This window comes from Saccopteryx bilineata, chromosome 9 (assembly GCF_036850765.1).
Source record: "Saccopteryx bilineata isolate mSacBil1 chromosome 9, mSacBil1_pri_phased_curated, whole genome shotgun sequence".
NCBI lineage: Eukaryota > Metazoa > Chordata > Mammalia > Chiroptera > Emballonuridae > Saccopteryx > Saccopteryx bilineata.
This window is the reverse complement of record NC_089498.1, coordinates 72,364,195-72,381,525: the sequence shown is the minus strand read 5'-3', so window position 1 is coordinate 72,381,525 and position 17,331 is coordinate 72,364,195. Positions and strand designations below refer to the sequence as shown.

At 45.6% G+C, this 17,331-nt stretch overlaps 1 protein-coding gene across 1 annotated transcript in view; it reads right to left on the bottom strand.

Moving 5' to 3' along the window:
• The window catches only part of MACROH2A2 (macroH2A.2 histone), a 53,784-nt gene that overhangs the window by 16,035 nt on the left and 20,418 nt on the right, over window positions 1–17,331 (bottom strand). Inside the window, exons 2-4 of the mRNA XM_066243516.1 lie at window positions 15,722–15,952; window positions 2,358–2,464; window positions 903–1,100 (exon numbers count right to left, since the gene is read on the bottom strand). Coding sequence (XP_066099613.1) covers window positions 903–1,100; window positions 2,358–2,464; window positions 15,722–15,893 — 477 coding nt within the window. The 5' untranslated portion in view covers window positions 15,894–15,952. The remainder of the gene's footprint in view (window positions 1–902; window positions 1,101–2,357; window positions 2,465–15,721; window positions 15,953–17,331) is intronic.

Sequence of the window (17,331 nt, the reverse complement as noted above, 5' to 3'; positions counted from 1 at the left end):
AGAGACAAAGAAAGAGACAGAGACAGAGAGAGGGACAGATGGGGACAGACAGACAGGAAGGGAGAGAGATGAGGAGCACTAATTCTTCGTTGCAGCACCTTAGTTGCTAATTGATTGTTTTCTCATATATGCCTTGACCAGGGGGCTACAGCAGAGTGAGTGACTCCTTGCTCAAGCCAGTCACCTTGGGCTTCAAGCCTGAGACCTTTGGGCTCAAGCCAGTGACCCCACGCTCAAGCTGGTGAGCCTACGCTCAAGCCAGATGAGCCCGTGCTCAAGGCAGCAACCTTAGGGTTTCAAACCTGAGTCCTCTGCATCCCAGTTTGATGTTCTATCCATAGCACCACTGCTGGGTCAGGTGAGGAAAAATTTTACATTTGATTTAGTTTTAATTGAGTTATATTCAAATTGAAATAGCCACATGTGGATAGCGGTTACTGTGCTGGGCAGCATAGGAAAGCATTGCTCTGCAAATTGCATCTCTGAACTGTAGCTGTTTAGCATATCAGGTTATCCGAAACACCTGAAGTCCCATTGGCTGGACTTAGGTGACTGTCAAGGGGAGACTAGAGATGTTTAATGTGCAACATGGAGCTCTGGAAAAATAGAAAGCAGAGTTCCAGGCTATCAGCTTTCACATGAGATATTAGTGGGAGGGATCTGGAAGCATGAAAACCACCCACGCTTTGGGTTTGGAAACGTCTAGGAGACTCTGCCTGGTGTTTTGAGCTCAGTCTCAAGGGCCCCTATTCTTCTCCATAGACAGTCTTCTCACTTTCTCCCAGCACCACGCTGTGCAGAGTCCTCAGCTCTTTGGTGATGTGGCTACACCTTTATCTTTTGAGTTTTCAACTTCCCTCCTGTTCTGAGAGGCCCTGGCTCACAGAGGCACCCTGGCTCACCTTTTTGGATGTCCGAGGTTTGGCAGCCTTGGATTTCTTGCCCCCCTTCTTGCCTGACGTGGCCTTCCTTCCTCTTTTCTCTGGGGGTGGGGAGAGGATAGTTTCTGACTTGCCTTTGGTCCCTCGCTTTTTGGCCAGCAGTTCAGGGTGAATCCTGGGCAGGACGCCTCCGCTGGCAATGGTCACTCCTTTCAGCAGCTGAAGAGAGAAATGCTTGAGTTCAGACAGCTAAGAACTTGTTGATTCTGGACTTAATACTGTTCCAACTGTTGGCAAAACAAAATCTAAATCTGGCCTTTGCTTTCCCAAATAAATTGCATAATACACAGTTTAACTGGCGTTCCCTGTTCCACTAGCAGAGTGTGTCTCTGTAGGTGTCGAGGCCTCCCACTGTGTTGCACAGAAAAGAAGACAAGCAAAGCAAAAGGAAAGGGTATAGAAGTTGAAACCATGATGTTGCCCTGGTCTCTGGAATTTCAGACATAACATAGGATAAAGAGCTTCACACACAGGGAGCACAGCTTGACACAATAAGGTGCAAAGGTCAATGCTAGGGCTAGAGCCAGTTAGCAACAGACCAGCGGTCTCCACACTCTGATCATGTAGTCCATCAGTAAAATGTGTTTGACCAGGCACCTCCCAGCTGATACCTGTTTACTTTAATCAGCATGAGCTGCTCCGTGATACTTTCTGCACACTCTAAAGCAGCTCTATCCAAGTGTGGTCTGTAGGCAGGGCTGGTGCACACACTGTTAGTTACCCATTTGTGACAAAGCACAGAAATCACAAGGAGGAGCTGAGAAACTTTTATACTAAATTGATGGCGTTATTGTCTATCTATTGGATTTGATAAAAAAAAAAATGGTGGTTTATATATAGTTTCTATTTTTTAATTTTCCTAGTAATTATTTCTTACTGTAGTTTTGGAAATTCTCAGTCCATGATAAATTGGAAATAACCACTTCACCACAGACAGTTTGATAAAATGGGATTAGAAAATAAACACAAATAAAAATTCTTATACTATCGACCTGCCACCTTGTACATTCATGCCACTTGGGAGTCAGTTCTAAAATTTAAGAGGTCAGCTTTAATTTACAAAGAAGGGCTCTCCTGCCCTCATCAGCATACATTGTTAACAAAGTTTGGGAGAAGAAATTGTGAAGAGAATAACACATCTGCCCTACACCTTTCCCAGCAATACACTGAGCTTGCTTTCAAAGAGGAAAAGAAGGTCTGGCCAGGTCCAGAATAGATAGAAGGGATCTATTCCAGATGCAATTTTACTTTGAAGCTGAATGGTATGACTAGCAGGATTGGTCCTTCTCTGATTTGATCTAAATTTTTGGTGTAAATGCGACTGGAAACTAGCAGCAATGATCCGCTAGCCAGGCCCACAGCAGTAGTGTGTTTGGCAAACTCATTTGGTGGCATGTGTTTGTGCTGCAGACATACCTGATTGAGCTCCTCATCATTGGCAACTGCCAGCAGGATGTGTCTTGGGGCTATCCGGGCCTTCTTGTTGTCCCTCGCCGCGTTCCCAGCCAATTCTAGAATTTCCGCTGAAATTACATGGGAGAGTTAATAGGCAATTACAGAATGGGGTCTGAGCTTTCTAAAGCTTTTCTTTGGGAATGGTCTTCAAGTTTGATCACATTTATTCATTTGTGATTTTTATATCTGGGTCTGGAAAGAAATCCAGAAAGCTGAAAAGAATTCAGGTTATTGACAAGTAAGATATTTTAGTGAGACCTGATATATGGTCCTGTAACAGTTTTCTAAGTTGTCCCTCGACATTAATTCTTCCCCATCCCCCTTAGTATATGAACCTCGCTAAATTTTTTGCTGAGACCATAACCATAGAAAGGAATGAAGACAGTTTTTCCTAACCCCCTTGTTGATAAGTGTGGTCATGTGACTAAGTTCTGACTAATGAAAGCCAAGCAGTTGTGGTGTCTAGTGCTCCTTCCTTTTCTACCAGTAGACTGAGGACATGATGGCTGGAATGTGAGCAGCCATCTTTGACCAAGAGGAAGAAGTTGAGGATGATAAGTAACAAGAGAGAAGAAACTGAGGTGTCTTATGGCAGTGGAGGTTCCTTACCAACCTGGATTATGTTCTATAGACTTATTTTGTATGAGAAAGAAATAAACTCTTATTTAAGCTACTGTCAGCAGAAATTAATCCTGACCAAAACAAAACCCTAACATTGGAACTGAGCTTATTTTGGCCTAAAGACAGCAGGGCTATCTCTGAAGAGAACAGCGATGTAGGTAGAGTCTATCTTGGTGCCCACTGGGAGCCCTTTCAGAATCTCCTTTCCTCTTTCCTTTTTTTTTTTTTTTTGTATTTTTCTGAAGCTGGAAACAGGGAGAGACAGTCAGACAGACTCCCGCATGCACCCGACCGGGATCCACCCGGCACGCCCACCAGGGGCGATGCTCTGCCCACCAGGGGGTGATGCTCTGCTAAGACCAGAGCCACTCTAGCGCCTGGGGCAAAGGCCAAGGAGCCATCCCCAGCGCCCAGGCCATCCTTGCTCCAATGGAGCCTTGGCTGTGGGAGGGGAAGAGAGAGACAGAGAGGAAGGAGGGGGTGGGGGTGGAGAAGCAAATGGGCGCTTCTCCTATGTGCCCTGGCCGGGAATCGAACCCAGGTCCCCCACACGCCAGGCCGACGCTCTACCGCTGAGCCAACCGGCCAGGGCTCCTCTTTCCTTGATGCTCAGGTCCCTCTTGTACTAAAGGAAAGTGATTGGGAAGAACTGACTTATACTACGGAGTGAGGAAATGTTTAACCCGAGAAGTGAATTCTCACTACGAGGCCTGTGATGGAAGGGATGTTGGGGCCCAGGGGTTTTCCACATACCACTCAGAACCTAAGCATGGCTCTGAGTTTAACAAACATATCATTTGGTAAATGTGAAAGAATTGATAGGAAGGAATTTTCCTAACCTTAACCCTAATCCTAACCCTAACCCTAACACATGCAGCTCCTTGAGTGTGGCTCTTCCACAAAATACCATGAGTGGGCGCTACCTCGATAAGGAATGTACCTACCTATATAGTTTAAGTTTAAAAAATTTGGTTCTCAAAAGAAATTTCAATCGTTGTACTGTTGATATTTGGCTCTGTTGACTAATGAGTTTGCCAACCACTGTCCTAACCCTAACCCTTTCCCTAACCCTAACCCTAACTCTTCTCATGACTTCACATGCTACCAAAATTTTTGAGTCCAAAATATATTTAATCTGTAGAATTGTTTTATATCATCTGTATGATTTTTTCTTCCATTTTTCCTTCTTCCTCAATTTTAGAATGATGTTCTGTTAAATCAAAACTGTCTCCCTTCAAAACTGTGAATGAACCTATAAAGAAAAATTCCTTCCCTTAGAAAGCTAAAGGCAATGTGCCAATGAATTATTATGAGGGGGAAAATGTGGGCATGTGCATGTGTGCATAAATTTATTGTGTGATGTGTTGCAAAGACACCCATGTGCATGTGTGTGTGTGTGTGTTAGCGATTTGTTGGTGCAATGGCATAAATACTAAACCCTAAAATTAACATATAATTCTGTATGTCTTTATAATCAACCCAATTTCAAATAAAATAACACATGAAACTGCCATCATTTATAAAATCTATGGCAATAAAATAAAAACTTGGCATAAGTATGTCTTATTAATAAGCAAATGTAATTAACAAAAATTAGAATAAAATAAGCATTAGAGTTAAATATTTATATGGCATTTCCATAATGGAAAGTGCTACATCACTGCAAATTCACCTCACACATCCTTTCTGGGTTATTAAGCAATGAATATTGTGTTTACCAACAATTCATTTATACAGTGGTCATGTTTTCTGAACCAATAAATATACAGATGATATTTATTAAGCAATGAATATTGTGTTTACCAACAATTCATTTATACAGTGGTCATGTTTTCTGAACCAAAAATGGGCACTGTAGTTTGAGAAGTATGAGCATATTTGTTATATGCCATGTTAATGCCATATTAGATAATTTGTTTGCTGCATCCATGCTGTTGCCCAACAACACTTTCTTTTCTTTATCCTTTTTTTTTCTTTTGTTGACAGGGACAAAGAGAGAGACAGATAGGGATAGATAGACAGGAAGGGAGAGAGATGAGAAGCATTAATTCTTTGTTGCAGCACCTTAGTTGTTCATTGTTTGCTTTCTCATATGTACCTTGATTGGGGGGCTACAGCAGAGCAGTGACACCTTGCTCAAGTCAGTGACCTTGGGCTCAAGCCAGTGACCTTGGGCTTCAAGCCAGCGACCTTTGGGTTCCAGCCAGTGACCATGGGGTCATGTTTATGATCCCATGCTCAAGCCAGTGACCCCATGCTTAAGCTGGTGAGCCTGCGCTCAAGCTGGACAAGCCCACACTCAAGCCGGCAACCTTGAGGTTTCGAACCTAGATCCTCTGGCAACCTTGAGGTTTCGAACCTAGATCCTCTGTCTCCCAGTCCGATGCTCTATCCACTGCGCCAACTCCTGGTCAAGCAACACTTTATCTTAAAAAGTGTGCCCATCAAGGCCCTGGCTGGTTGGCTCAGTGGTAGAGTGTTGGTCCTGCGTGTGGATGTCCTGGGTTCAATTCCCAGTTAGGGCACACAGGAAAAGTGACCATCTGCTTCTCCACCTCCCTCTCCTTTCTCACTATCTCTCTCTTTTCCTTCCTCAGCCATGGCTTGGTTGGAGCAAAGTTGGTCCCGGGCACTAAGGATGGCTCCATGGGCTCACCTCATGTGCTAAAAATAGCTCGGTTGTTGAGCAATGGAGCAATGGCCCCAGGTGGGCAAGCATCGTCCAACAGTGGGTTTGCCAGGTGGATCCCAGTTGGAGCACATGTGGGTCTGTCTCTCTGCCACTTCTCACTTAAGAAAAATTAAAAAAAAAAATGTAGCCATCAAAATGAAAGGTATCAGCCCTGGCCAGTTGGCTCAGCGGTAAAGTGTCAGCCCAGTGTGTGGAAGTCCTGGGTTTGATTCCTGGTCAGGCACACAAGAGAACTGCCCATCCGCTTCTCCACCCCTCCCCCTCTCCTTCCTCTTTATCTCTCTCTTCTTCTCCCACAGCCAAGGTTCCATTGGAGCAAGGTTGGCCTGGGCGCTGAGGATGGCTCCATGGCCTCCACCTCAGGCACTAGAATGGCTCTGGCCAAAATGGAGCAACACCCCAGATGGGCAGAGCATCACTCCCTGGTGGGCATGCCAGGTGGATCCCGGTAGGGCACATGCAGGAGTCTGTCTGACCTCCTCCCTGCTTCTAACTTTGGAAAAATACCAAAAAAAGAAAAAAAAGAGAAACGTAGTTATAAAGCTTCTACTAATAGGCTCACTGTATAACTCTAGGTTAAAATGTGCAGCTTCCCATTGTATGTAATAAAAAGGAGTTTTCTGCACATACTCATCTCAGGGACCCCAGATCAGGAAGGAAGGCCACTCCACTCACCCTTTTTTCTAGATGGGTGTAGGGGCCAAGGGAGCTTCCCATTTTAAGCTTCTGAGCAATCAAATTTAATTTAGCATCTTGGACCATCACTCTCCTGCCTCTGTCACCTGCATTTAGAGGAAGAAGTTAAGCATCCTCCCAAGTTCATTAACTTAACTGTCAGCATGAGAAGCAGAGCTAATGGGAAGCCCCTAATGGTCACATTATTTTTAGCTTGACAGACAGATGCACAGACACGCGATTCACAGACAGAAAATCTACTGGGATAAAATGCAGCACAGGGGCAGTGACTCATCAGGCGGCAGGAAGCAAGGGGCAAGGTGAGGCTCGCGTGCAGCTGAGCTCTCAGACGAGCCCTTCTAAAATCAGGTATAAGAAGGAAAATCCTGGCCTGACCAGGTGGTGGCACAGTGGATAGAGCATCGAACTGGGATGAGGAGGACCCAGGTTCGAAACTCTAAGCTCACCGGTTTGAGCGTGGGCTCATCTGGTTTGAGCAAAGCTCACCAGCTTGGACCCAAGGTCGCTAGCTCAGTCTGCTGCAGGCCCACGGTCAAGGCACATATGAGAAAGCAATCAATGAACAACTAAGATGTCCCAACAAAAAACTAATGATTGATGCTTTTCATCTCTCTCTGTTCCTGTCTGTCTGTCCCTATCTATCCCTCTCTCTGACTCTCTCTCTCTGTCTCTGTAAAAAAAAAAAGAAAAAAGAAAATCCTGATCATGTGTTCTCATGCAAAACCAGAAGTAGAGCTTTTGTTTTTTCTTTAAAGAGAAAAACTTAATGATACACAGCAGAAAATCCAGACCAAGGAGTCTTTTTCTGTGTTGAATTTTAGTCTGAACATTCCCTGGGACAGAGACATCACCATTTAAATGTTATATGTGGAAATGACATTAACCACTATTAATATTTTCAAATTCTGTTCCAACAAATGCATTCATGTGAACTATAAGATAAGAGTTAAATATCTATATGGCATTTCCATAATGAGAAGTGCTCCATCACTGCAAGTTCATTCTCACATTTTTTGCACATTATCGTTGCTGCATTCCTGAATGATTTTATTGATCTTAGGAACACAAGTATCCTTTTATTGGCAATCAATAGGAAAACTGGATTTATATAGCATACATTTGTTTTGCTGGAAATTCTGTGGGAAAATCATTGTTCTGTTAAGTGGTGGAGACTTCTGTGGAAATATATAGATTTCCACAGCAAACCTCTGACTGCTTAGAAGTCTCACTTCCAGCAACAGTAACTAACCATCTGGAATGCTGCTGAGTCTCTGGTAGTAAACAAATGATCTTTGTCGCCAAAAGGGATGTTGGAAAACTCACCATGCACAGTATTTCAAAAGAACCTGTGTCCTCACATTTTGTACATGATCTGAACCAACACCAGCTATCCCAGTCCCCAGCAGATGGGAAATACCACATTGTGGAGGCTGAAACAGAGGGCATGGTGTGGCCACTCTTCCAAGACTGTCTCTTTCCCCGGACTCCTGGTAATTGTACACTTGCCCACTAGGTGATGGTGGCCTTGGGGCTCTGTCTAGGCCCTTTGCTCTGCTTAGGTCATGCAGTCTGTTGGGGGAACCCATCCATTCATGGCTTTAGCTTCCACCTACTTGTCCATGTGGTCAGATCTGCATCTCTAGCTCTGCTGTGATGTTACCTGGGATTCCTCACCTGGGTGTCCCACAGGTAAATCAAACTCCCCAAATCCAAATCACCTCCTTCCCAGACCTGCTCCCGCCATCACCCTTGGGACTGACAGCTCCATCCACACACAGACCTGGGAGTCATTTCCCCCCTCCCCCTGCTTTCTCCTGGCCTCATCGGTCTCACACATCTTTGCCCCTCTACTCCATGCTTCTTGCCATTATCTGAGTTAAAGCTCTCTTCTCTTCCAGGTTGTCTAAATGATTTCCCTGCCCTTAGTTTTGTCCTTCTTCATATCCATGTCAACAAGGCCACCTCTATCTAGGCCATAGGTGTTTTTGTGCAAATTAGAAAAAGATGCCCCTTCCTCAAGACACTTCCCTATTTTTTTGAACAAGACCTTTTACTGCCACCTGCTGGAAATGCTCATAGTAAATATACAGTTCTTTGAGGTCAATGATGTGAATGGTGCTCCCTAACTGTGAGCTCTTGTGCAGTGTTCAACCTGCACAACCACACCTATAGTCCTGGATGCCAAAGTGATCTTTTCAAAACACAAATGTAATAAATGAAAATCACTAGATAAGAAATGCTTGGTGTTAAGTGGATTGACCCAATTGTCTAGAAATGATGTGTAAGTGATGAGTTCCTCTGTTACACAATGATTTCATGAGGTTCCCTGAAACTCACCCCTGTCTTAAGACCTGTTTGTCCTCTCATTAAAAATATATTTTAAGACATTTCCTTATCATAAAAGTGGTAAATTATTCATTCTCAAGATCTCATATTTTTGTTATCTGTATTGTGCATGAATATAAAATTCTCTTCCAGAGTTTGGGGCTTGCTTTTCAGCCCGTTTTTCCTCACTGACATTGGAGAGCTAAACTGGGTTAAACACTTGGGTTGTTCCCATATTTTGGTTATTGTGTATGAGGCTTATAAACATTTGTGTATATATATATATTTCATTTTTTTGTATTTTTCTGAAGTGAGAAGCAGGGAGGCAGAGACACACACTCCTGCATGCGCCTGACTGGGATCCACCAGGCATGCCCACTAGGGGGCGTTGTTCTGCCCATCTGGGGAGTTGCTTCATTGCAACCAGAGCCATTCTAGTGCCTGAGGTGGAGGCCATGGAACCATCCTTAGCGCCCAGGCCAACTTTGCTCCCATGGAGCCTTGGCTGGGGGAGGGGAAGAGAGAGAGGGAGAGAGAGAGAGAGAAAGGAGAGGGGGAAGGGTGGAGAAGCAGATGGTTGCTTCTCCTGTGTGCCTTGGCTGGGAATCGAACCCAGGACTTCCATATGCCAGGATGATGCTCTACCACTGAGCCAACTGGCCAGGGCCAAACATTTGTGTATAAATACCTGTTTCAGTTTCTGATTTAAGTCCTTTTGGGGCATATACCTACAAGCAAATTGCCAGGTCATATGATAATTCTTTTAACTTTCTAAGGACCCATCAGGCTGTTTTCTGCAGCCGCTATACCATTTTTATTTCCACCAGTCATGCACAAGGGTTCCAATTTCTCTACATCCTTGCCAACATGAGATACAGTTTTAAATGCATAAAATACATAGGATAACAAAAGAACTGATTACACTGAAATATAGTTTTCAAAGTATTAAAACATATGGGATACAGTAGGCTGTATGCTTCTATACACATTAAATAATGAGATCTAGTGGCAAGTCTAATGAACTACTACTGTGCTTCTGAAGTAATGATAAATGATGCTCTAGATACTTACAACAATGAAAGTAAGAAAATGTCAGTGATTTCAACTGGTGGAAAAGTCCCAGCTGTTACTGACACTATTGTGGTTTGTTGTCCACATTCATAAGGAAGGAAATGCTAAATTTCAGGTCCAGTTAGTGAAACTAAAGATAGACTCTGAGGACCCCAGGTTAAAGCCTCTCCTGTGTCACACCCTCTCCCACCCCACCAGCTGTTGTCCCCTCCCATTTCCCTTCTTTTGGGCCAAACTCCCCAGAAGGACACCTCTTACTCTTCAACCCATTGCAGTTTAGCTTTGACCATACACACCATCCTTGCCAAAGTTGCCATGACCTTGAGGTGGCTGGAGCTGTTGTACTTGCCTGGTTTTATTGGCGTGACCCTTGAGGGTTCTGATTCCCTCTCCTTCCTTTGGTCTGTAGGGCACTGGGTCTCATGCCTTTCACCTTAACCTCTGGCTGCCCATCTCAGCCTCCTTCAACACCCATTCCCCTATACCTGCCCCATTCATCCAGGCATGTTCGTGCTCTTCAGGCTGGTCCTGAACTCTCCAGTCTTGTCCTCATGCTCTCTCTAGGTGACCTACTCATTCCCATAACCTTTAGTGCAGTCCACCCAAGAAGCCCCATCTATAGTTCCAGCCTACAGCTCCCTCCTGGGTTCCGCACATGCCTAGTAGGTTTTCACTCAATTGCAGCAACAGCTGCATGGACTAAATTGCTACCATGTGCCTGGAGCGGTGCTAAGCACTTTTCATGCAGTATCTTACATAATCCTCACAATGACACCAGGAGAGTAAAGTAACATGCCTAATGGTTCTTAGATGACAAGGGGCAGAACCAGAATCCAGTGTCCCTAACCACTCTGCCTTCCTGGGCATTTTGTAGACATCAAAACCCTCCAGTTCCCAGCCGAAGCCCTTACCCTGCATCCTGTTGCTCCTCCACTGTTTCCTAAATCCGCTGTAGGTACCATTCTCCACACACTAGCTACTTCCCTTTCTTCTCTTCCTCTTGGCTGGACTCCTTACACATATTCTCCATCCTCTTGTCTCCAAGTGCACATCTCCACGCCTCAACCCACCCAGAAAGGAAGTGGCCAGACGATGCTGAAAGACTGGTGCCGACCTTGACACCCCTTACCCCTTATCCAATCCATTATTGAGCAGAGCTGACCCTACCCTCCAGATAGTGCCCAAATTAGTCCATTTCTTCTCATCATCCCCACAGTGCACCCCTAGTCCTGGCCACTGTCACTTTTCAAAAGTGACACTAAAAAAGCCCTACCAGTTTCCTGGACACTGATCTTATTTTATTTCCTGCCAAGTCTCCTCTGCCTAAAGCCCAGTGATGGCCCTAGAATATCACCTCCCCACTTGACTTCCCCTGGTGAGTGTGAGAATGTGTGTGTTCTCATTGCGGCCCTCAAGGACCTGCCACCTCATCCCACTCCCACCCCATGCCCCAGCCCTGCCATTGCCCAGCTTTCCAGGTACACAGAACTTCCTCCAGTTTCAGGCAGGGCCACACACTTCCTCTAAGCATCGGGTCTTCACCCTTGTTCCTCCCCAGCCCAACAATTTCCCCCTAGCCCAACACCCCATCTCAATCTAGTCATTCCTACAAATTCCCCACTTTGCTGCCCATCAGAATCATTTGGAGGAGCTTTTAAAAATCCTGATGCCCAGAACATCAGCTAGAATCTCTGGGGGTGAGACCCAGACATCAGGATTTTTTCCCTTTTTTTTTTTTTTTTTTTGTATTTTTTTTCTGAAGCTGGAAACGGGGAGAGACAGTCAGACAGACTCCCGCATGCGCCCGACCGGGATCCACCCGGCACGCCCACCAGGGGCGATGCTCTGCCCACCAGGGGGCGATGCTCTGCCCCTGGGGGCGTCGCTCTGTCGCAACCAGAGCCACTCTAGCGGCTGGGGCAGAGGCCAAGGAGCCATCCCCAGCGCCCGGGCCATCTTTGCTCCAGTGGAGCCCCGGCTGCGGGAGGGGAAGAGAGAGACAGAGAGGAAGGAGGGGGAGAGGGGTGGAGAAGCAAGTGGGCGCTTCTCCTATGTGCCCTGGCCGGGAATCGAACCCAGGTCCCCCGCACGCCAGGCCGACGCTCTACCGCTGAGCCAACCTGCCAGGGCCAGACATCAGGATTTTAAATCAATCAATTTGAGAAAAAACCCAGTGCTTAGGTCTTCAGAGCCTCGCGGAAAGCCTTCCCTGTGCCTGCTCCATCCCCACTTCCCAAAGCTCCTCTCACTTCTCTGCCCAACATGCATGTTTCCTGTGCTGCATTCAGTGCTCGTCGCCTGGCTAGAATGTAAGCCTGGTGAAGGCAAGACCCTGTCTGTCTGTTTTCTGTTGTATCTTTAAGGCCTGATCCAAAGGAGAAACTCAGTCAATATCTGTGTCATGAATGTTGAAGGTCATTTCAAGGGAAAGAGGAGGCGTTCACATTGTGAACACCCTTTCCTAAACAAAATCAATTGATGCCTCCTCCAAAACAACAAAAGAAGCAAGCAACAATAGCCTGCAACACCACTAATAATATTCACTTGTTTGGCTTAAAACTCCTTGTTTAATTAAAATGCAAATACAGCCCCAAAATACAACACCTTAACAGAAACAGTCATTATAGTTTGCCTTGAATGATTTCATCAGCTCTTAATCAAAGGGAGAGAAAAATCACCATTTATTGAGTGTATCTGCGTGCACCAGGCTTGCAGCTCAGTCAGTCAGGAATTAGCCCAAGGTGATGGGGCTGGTAAACTGATAAACCAGACTGAAACTGACATCTAACTAAGCCTGTGTTCTCTCAACTCCAGCTGAGCTTGGAGGGGAGAAAATGCACAAAAGGGAGGGAAGGGACATAGAGAAGACAGGCCTGGGCCTCAGAAGGCCAACTTACCTTCTCCATTTGACCAGGGAAGGTGCTAGAAGCTGGGACTGGCTGGGGCGGGGGAATATTAATGGCTATGGCATCCTTCCAGGTGCTCATTTCTCTCTTCTAGTTCATGTGCAACCCATTAGCAAATCCTGTTGGCTTTGCCTTCAAAACAAGTGATCAGCACTCTGATCACTTCTCAGTGCCTTCACCGCCCTTCACCATGTCTCTCACTGGGTGTCCGCAACAGCCTTCCAGCTGCTTTCCCTGCTTCCGCCCTGTAGCCCCGCCCAAGATTGGATCACTTCCGCCTGCAGAGCGCCAGTCCCCAGCTCCTATCCCTTCACTGGCCCAGTCTCCCTTGGGTAGGGAATTCTGTCTGCCTTGTTTAGGCTCTATCCTCAGCATGTAGAACACCTGGCACATGATAGGTGTTCAATAATTGTTTGAAGAGTAAATGGAGGATTATGAGAAATAGGATGACGTTCTACTTTGGGAGATACTATAAGTCTTTAAAAACCAGCTGGCTCACAGAGAGTAATCTCAAGCTAGACTAGGTATTGCTATGGAGGCTGGGGGCTAGAATCCAAGACAATTAGAAATATTGATGATCTAATTCTATTACCAGAGAGTAGTCTGAGGGCATAATGTGTGCGCTGCCATGTAGCTGCTTAACAGATATTTTTTGAATAAATAAATAGGAAAATGTAAGTGTTTATCTGAACCAAAGCAGAACAGAGATTCAAAGTCCACATTTTTGTTTTATTATGCACACAGTTTAAACGTTGGTTAAGTGGAGACACAGGAAGTATTTAATTACTTTGATTATACACATATTATAATGGGCAGTGTAGTGTAGCAGAAAGGGCATGGCTTGGGGTCAAAGGTCATCAGGGAAGCCCAGCTTCCTGCTTGGAGGCTGTGATATCTCTGGGTGGTTTCTGTGATATCTCAAGTGGTTTCCAGTCTCAGTGGGTGATACAGGCCTAACAGGTTGTTTTAAAGTTTTGTTCACCTTTCTCAAAGTCCCTCCTCTTCATCCCAGAGCCAGCAGATTTTTCCATTAGATTACTGGGTTCTACCCCAGACCCAGTGAATCAGACCACTGGGGGAGGGGTGCAGCCAGGAACTTGCATTTTAAACAAGCATTCCCCAAGCCTCCAGGCTTGCTGCTAAAAGACTGGCTAGAATCTTGCTTTTCTGAGCAGTCCTTGAACCAGCAGCATCAGCATCCCCTGAGACCTCGTTAGAAATGCAGAGTCTCAGGCTACAACAAGGTCTCCAGAGCGATCCCATTTTGAAAAGTGCTGCTCTATCACATTTCATGCAGACTATCGACTTTCAGAACCTTCCAACCCTTCTCTTCAACTTCCTAAAGGATCCTCCTGAAAAACTTTAGCCCAGCAACAAGTTTTTTATTTTACAATAAGGAATAGGGCCAGGCTCATGGTGCCAAGGTCTGTCTGCCTGAGAGAAGGTCCGGTGAGAAGAAGGTTCCCATGGCTGCACCAAGGCAAAAGTTTCGTCAGTAACGTTGCTTGCTGAGTGGCAGGGGACCAAGAGGGCAGAGTAGGACCGTGCATTTAAAGAGGAAGAAGAGACTGATCTCGAGGGAGAAGCAGGAGGGGGAGAGGGACCTGGGGTTTTCATGCTGTGGCTGCAAGGGGTTCAGCTTTTGGGTAGACAGTTCGGGGTGGTTTGCTTTTTCCCCCCAACTGCCCAGGTGGTGTTCTCAAGGGATTTAACCCTGATATCTGGGGAATTTGCTAATCATGGGCAGCATTGGAGACACTGTTGCTAATGGCTAAAAAAACCCTTTAATGAACTAATCATACTTATTTATACTGCTCACAAACATTAGGGGATATTTTATTCATATTCATTTTGAAATATCCCCTAATTTCTGTGAGCACTGTATATAGGTTTTGATTTTTATATATTTTATATATTTATATATATATATTTTAAAGCATCCTTGAAATTGTGAGGTATGGTTTCTGTTTAACTAGGACATAAGAGGACAAAAACAACAAAAACGAAAAAAAGTTACTCAAATATATAAAGAACAGACACACAGCAAAACTCTTATCTCTTAACAAAAAAATAATTTTAACCACCAATATAGGAAAGTATTTCCAAAATAGAGATAGAGAACCAGCACTGTAAAGGGGCAAAATGAGAACATTATTGGCTTCATGGAACCAACTGAAGATGCTTTTGATGCTCTGATCAACACTATTTATGGACACTGAGTCTTAGTTTTTTGTGTGTTTTTTGTATTTTTCTGAAGTTGGAAACAGGGAGGCAGTCAGACAGACTCCCACATGCGCCCGACTGGGATCCACCTGGCACTCCCACCAGGGGGCGATGCTCTGCCCATCTGGGGCATCACTCTGTTGCAACCAGAGCCATTCTAGCGCCTGAGGCGGAGGCCACAGAGCCATCCCCAGTGCCCGGGCCATCTTTTGCTCCAATGAAGCATTGGCTGTGGGAGGGGAAGAGAAAGACAGAGAGGAAGGAGAGGGGGAGGGGTGGAGAAGCAGATGGGCACTTCTCCTGTGTGCTCTGGTCGGAATCGAACCTGGGACTCCTGCACGCCACGCTGACACTCTACCACTGAGCCAACTGGCCAGGGCCTGAGGCTTAGTTTGAACATACCAGGAGAACCGATATTTAAGAAGGACTTTGATGTGACGTGAAGACTGACTTTAACAACATGAAGAGCAACCCCCCAGACTTCCTGTAGTTCCACCTTTTTGGAAACGCAGATTTTTACACATTGAATTTGCCTAAAGCAAGACACATCTTCCTCAGGGCTGGTCTGGAAAAGCCACTTTATTGTGGGTTCCCTCCTGTGTAGATCATCTGTTCCTCTTATGCCCTCTTCTCTCCCTGAAGCCTGCAGAAATTGATTTTAGCCTTCAGGCAAGCTGGAACCCAGTTACCTCCCACAGGAGCCTTAGCCAGCACCCGTCCCAGCTGCATGAGAGCTACTGAGGGGAAGGTGCAACCTGGGAGTGACTACCGGACCCTCGAGGTCACATTACCTGCCAGGTACTCGATGACTGCCGCCATGTACACGGGGGCACCCACGCTGATCCGGTACTTGAATGTCCCCTTCTTCAGGTAACGCATCAGCCTCCCCACTGGGAAGATGACACCTGCCCTGGCTGAACGGGACAGCTTGGACATTTTTTTCTTCCCGCTCCGGCCCGACATCTTGCCTCAGTTTCCCTCTCAGCTTGCTGACACAGTGGCCTCCAGGCACTAACACAATGCTGGAAAGGAAAGAAAACAGGGTGAGGAAGGGCGGCTGGCAAACACCTAGGGAACAGTGGTGTGACCCTAGAGCACGATGTGACATGCCGGCTAGTCCCATGGCGGCAGCGAGACCTGGCTGCCATCACAGGGTGCTGCAGGCAGGAGGCTGGCATGGGGTCTCTGCAGGCCATGGGCAGGCCTACCCACAAACATCCCCCCACCCCATGAAACCAGCCCCATCATCAGTAGGAGAGGCCATGACTCACTAGAAAGAGAAGTCATGGTCTTTTAGTCAGCTGAATAATGGCTTCCAAAGATGTCCACTTCATCGTCCTCAGAACCATTTGAGCATGTGTAACCTTATATGGCAAAGGAGACTTTGCGGATGTGATTAATTCAGGATCCTGAGATGGGGAGATTATCCTGGATTATCTGGGGAGTTCTAATGTAATTGTAAAGGTCCTTCTAAGAGGGAGGTAGAGATCAGAGTGAGCAGTAACATGACTGAAGAAAATGGATTCAGAGCCTCCCGGAAGAACCAGCCCTGCTGACACCTTCATTTTGGCACAGGGTAACTGATTTTGGACTTCTGATTTCCAGACCGTGGGAGTTTTAAGCCACTACATTTGAGGGTAATTTGCTACGGCAGCAACAAGAAAACTAACACAATTTCTTTTTTCTCTGATTTGCTTCTGTCTGTTTTAATACATAGTATTTTATTATTAGCTTTAACCTACAGCTCACAGCTGATCTCTCAGAGGGAAACGCTTTCCTAAAATTCCAATAATTCTTAAAAACAGATGTGTCAGGAGAGACAGTTTTATTGAATATACTAATGCACAGTAACCAAACAGAGCAAATGAGAAGTTAGAATGTGACCCAGGATTCTGTTCCTTGGAATGGGGAATCCAGGTTGATCAGGAGGAGAAACTCCAGAATCAGCACGAGGAGGTGATGTCATACAGTGCACCAAGAAATGTGCATATCACTCATTGTTAGTTCAGGGAGCTATCTTCTGTGTGAAGATGAAATAATTATACACTTCTGAAAGAGTCTCTGTAAGGCTAGAAGTAATTTGGAGAATTGTAATAGAGCTCAACTTGTTGGTTAAGGGAGTATTGTGACCAAAAAGAGGAATATAATTCAGAATAAATAAAAGCAAATTGCAAAGGACAAGCAAGCAGGACCAAAGAAAAGGAACCAGAATATTTCTAGGAAATATGTTAATGAATCAAAGCTCTCTACTCCAAAGGCAGTGTCAGGACTGGAAAGTGAGAAAGTAAAAAATAAACTGAAATGGCCCTGGCTGGATGGCTTGTTTGGTCAGCATCCTCCTGTAGCACAGAGGTTGCTGGTTTGATCCCCAGGCAGGGCACAGACAGGAACAGATCTGTGT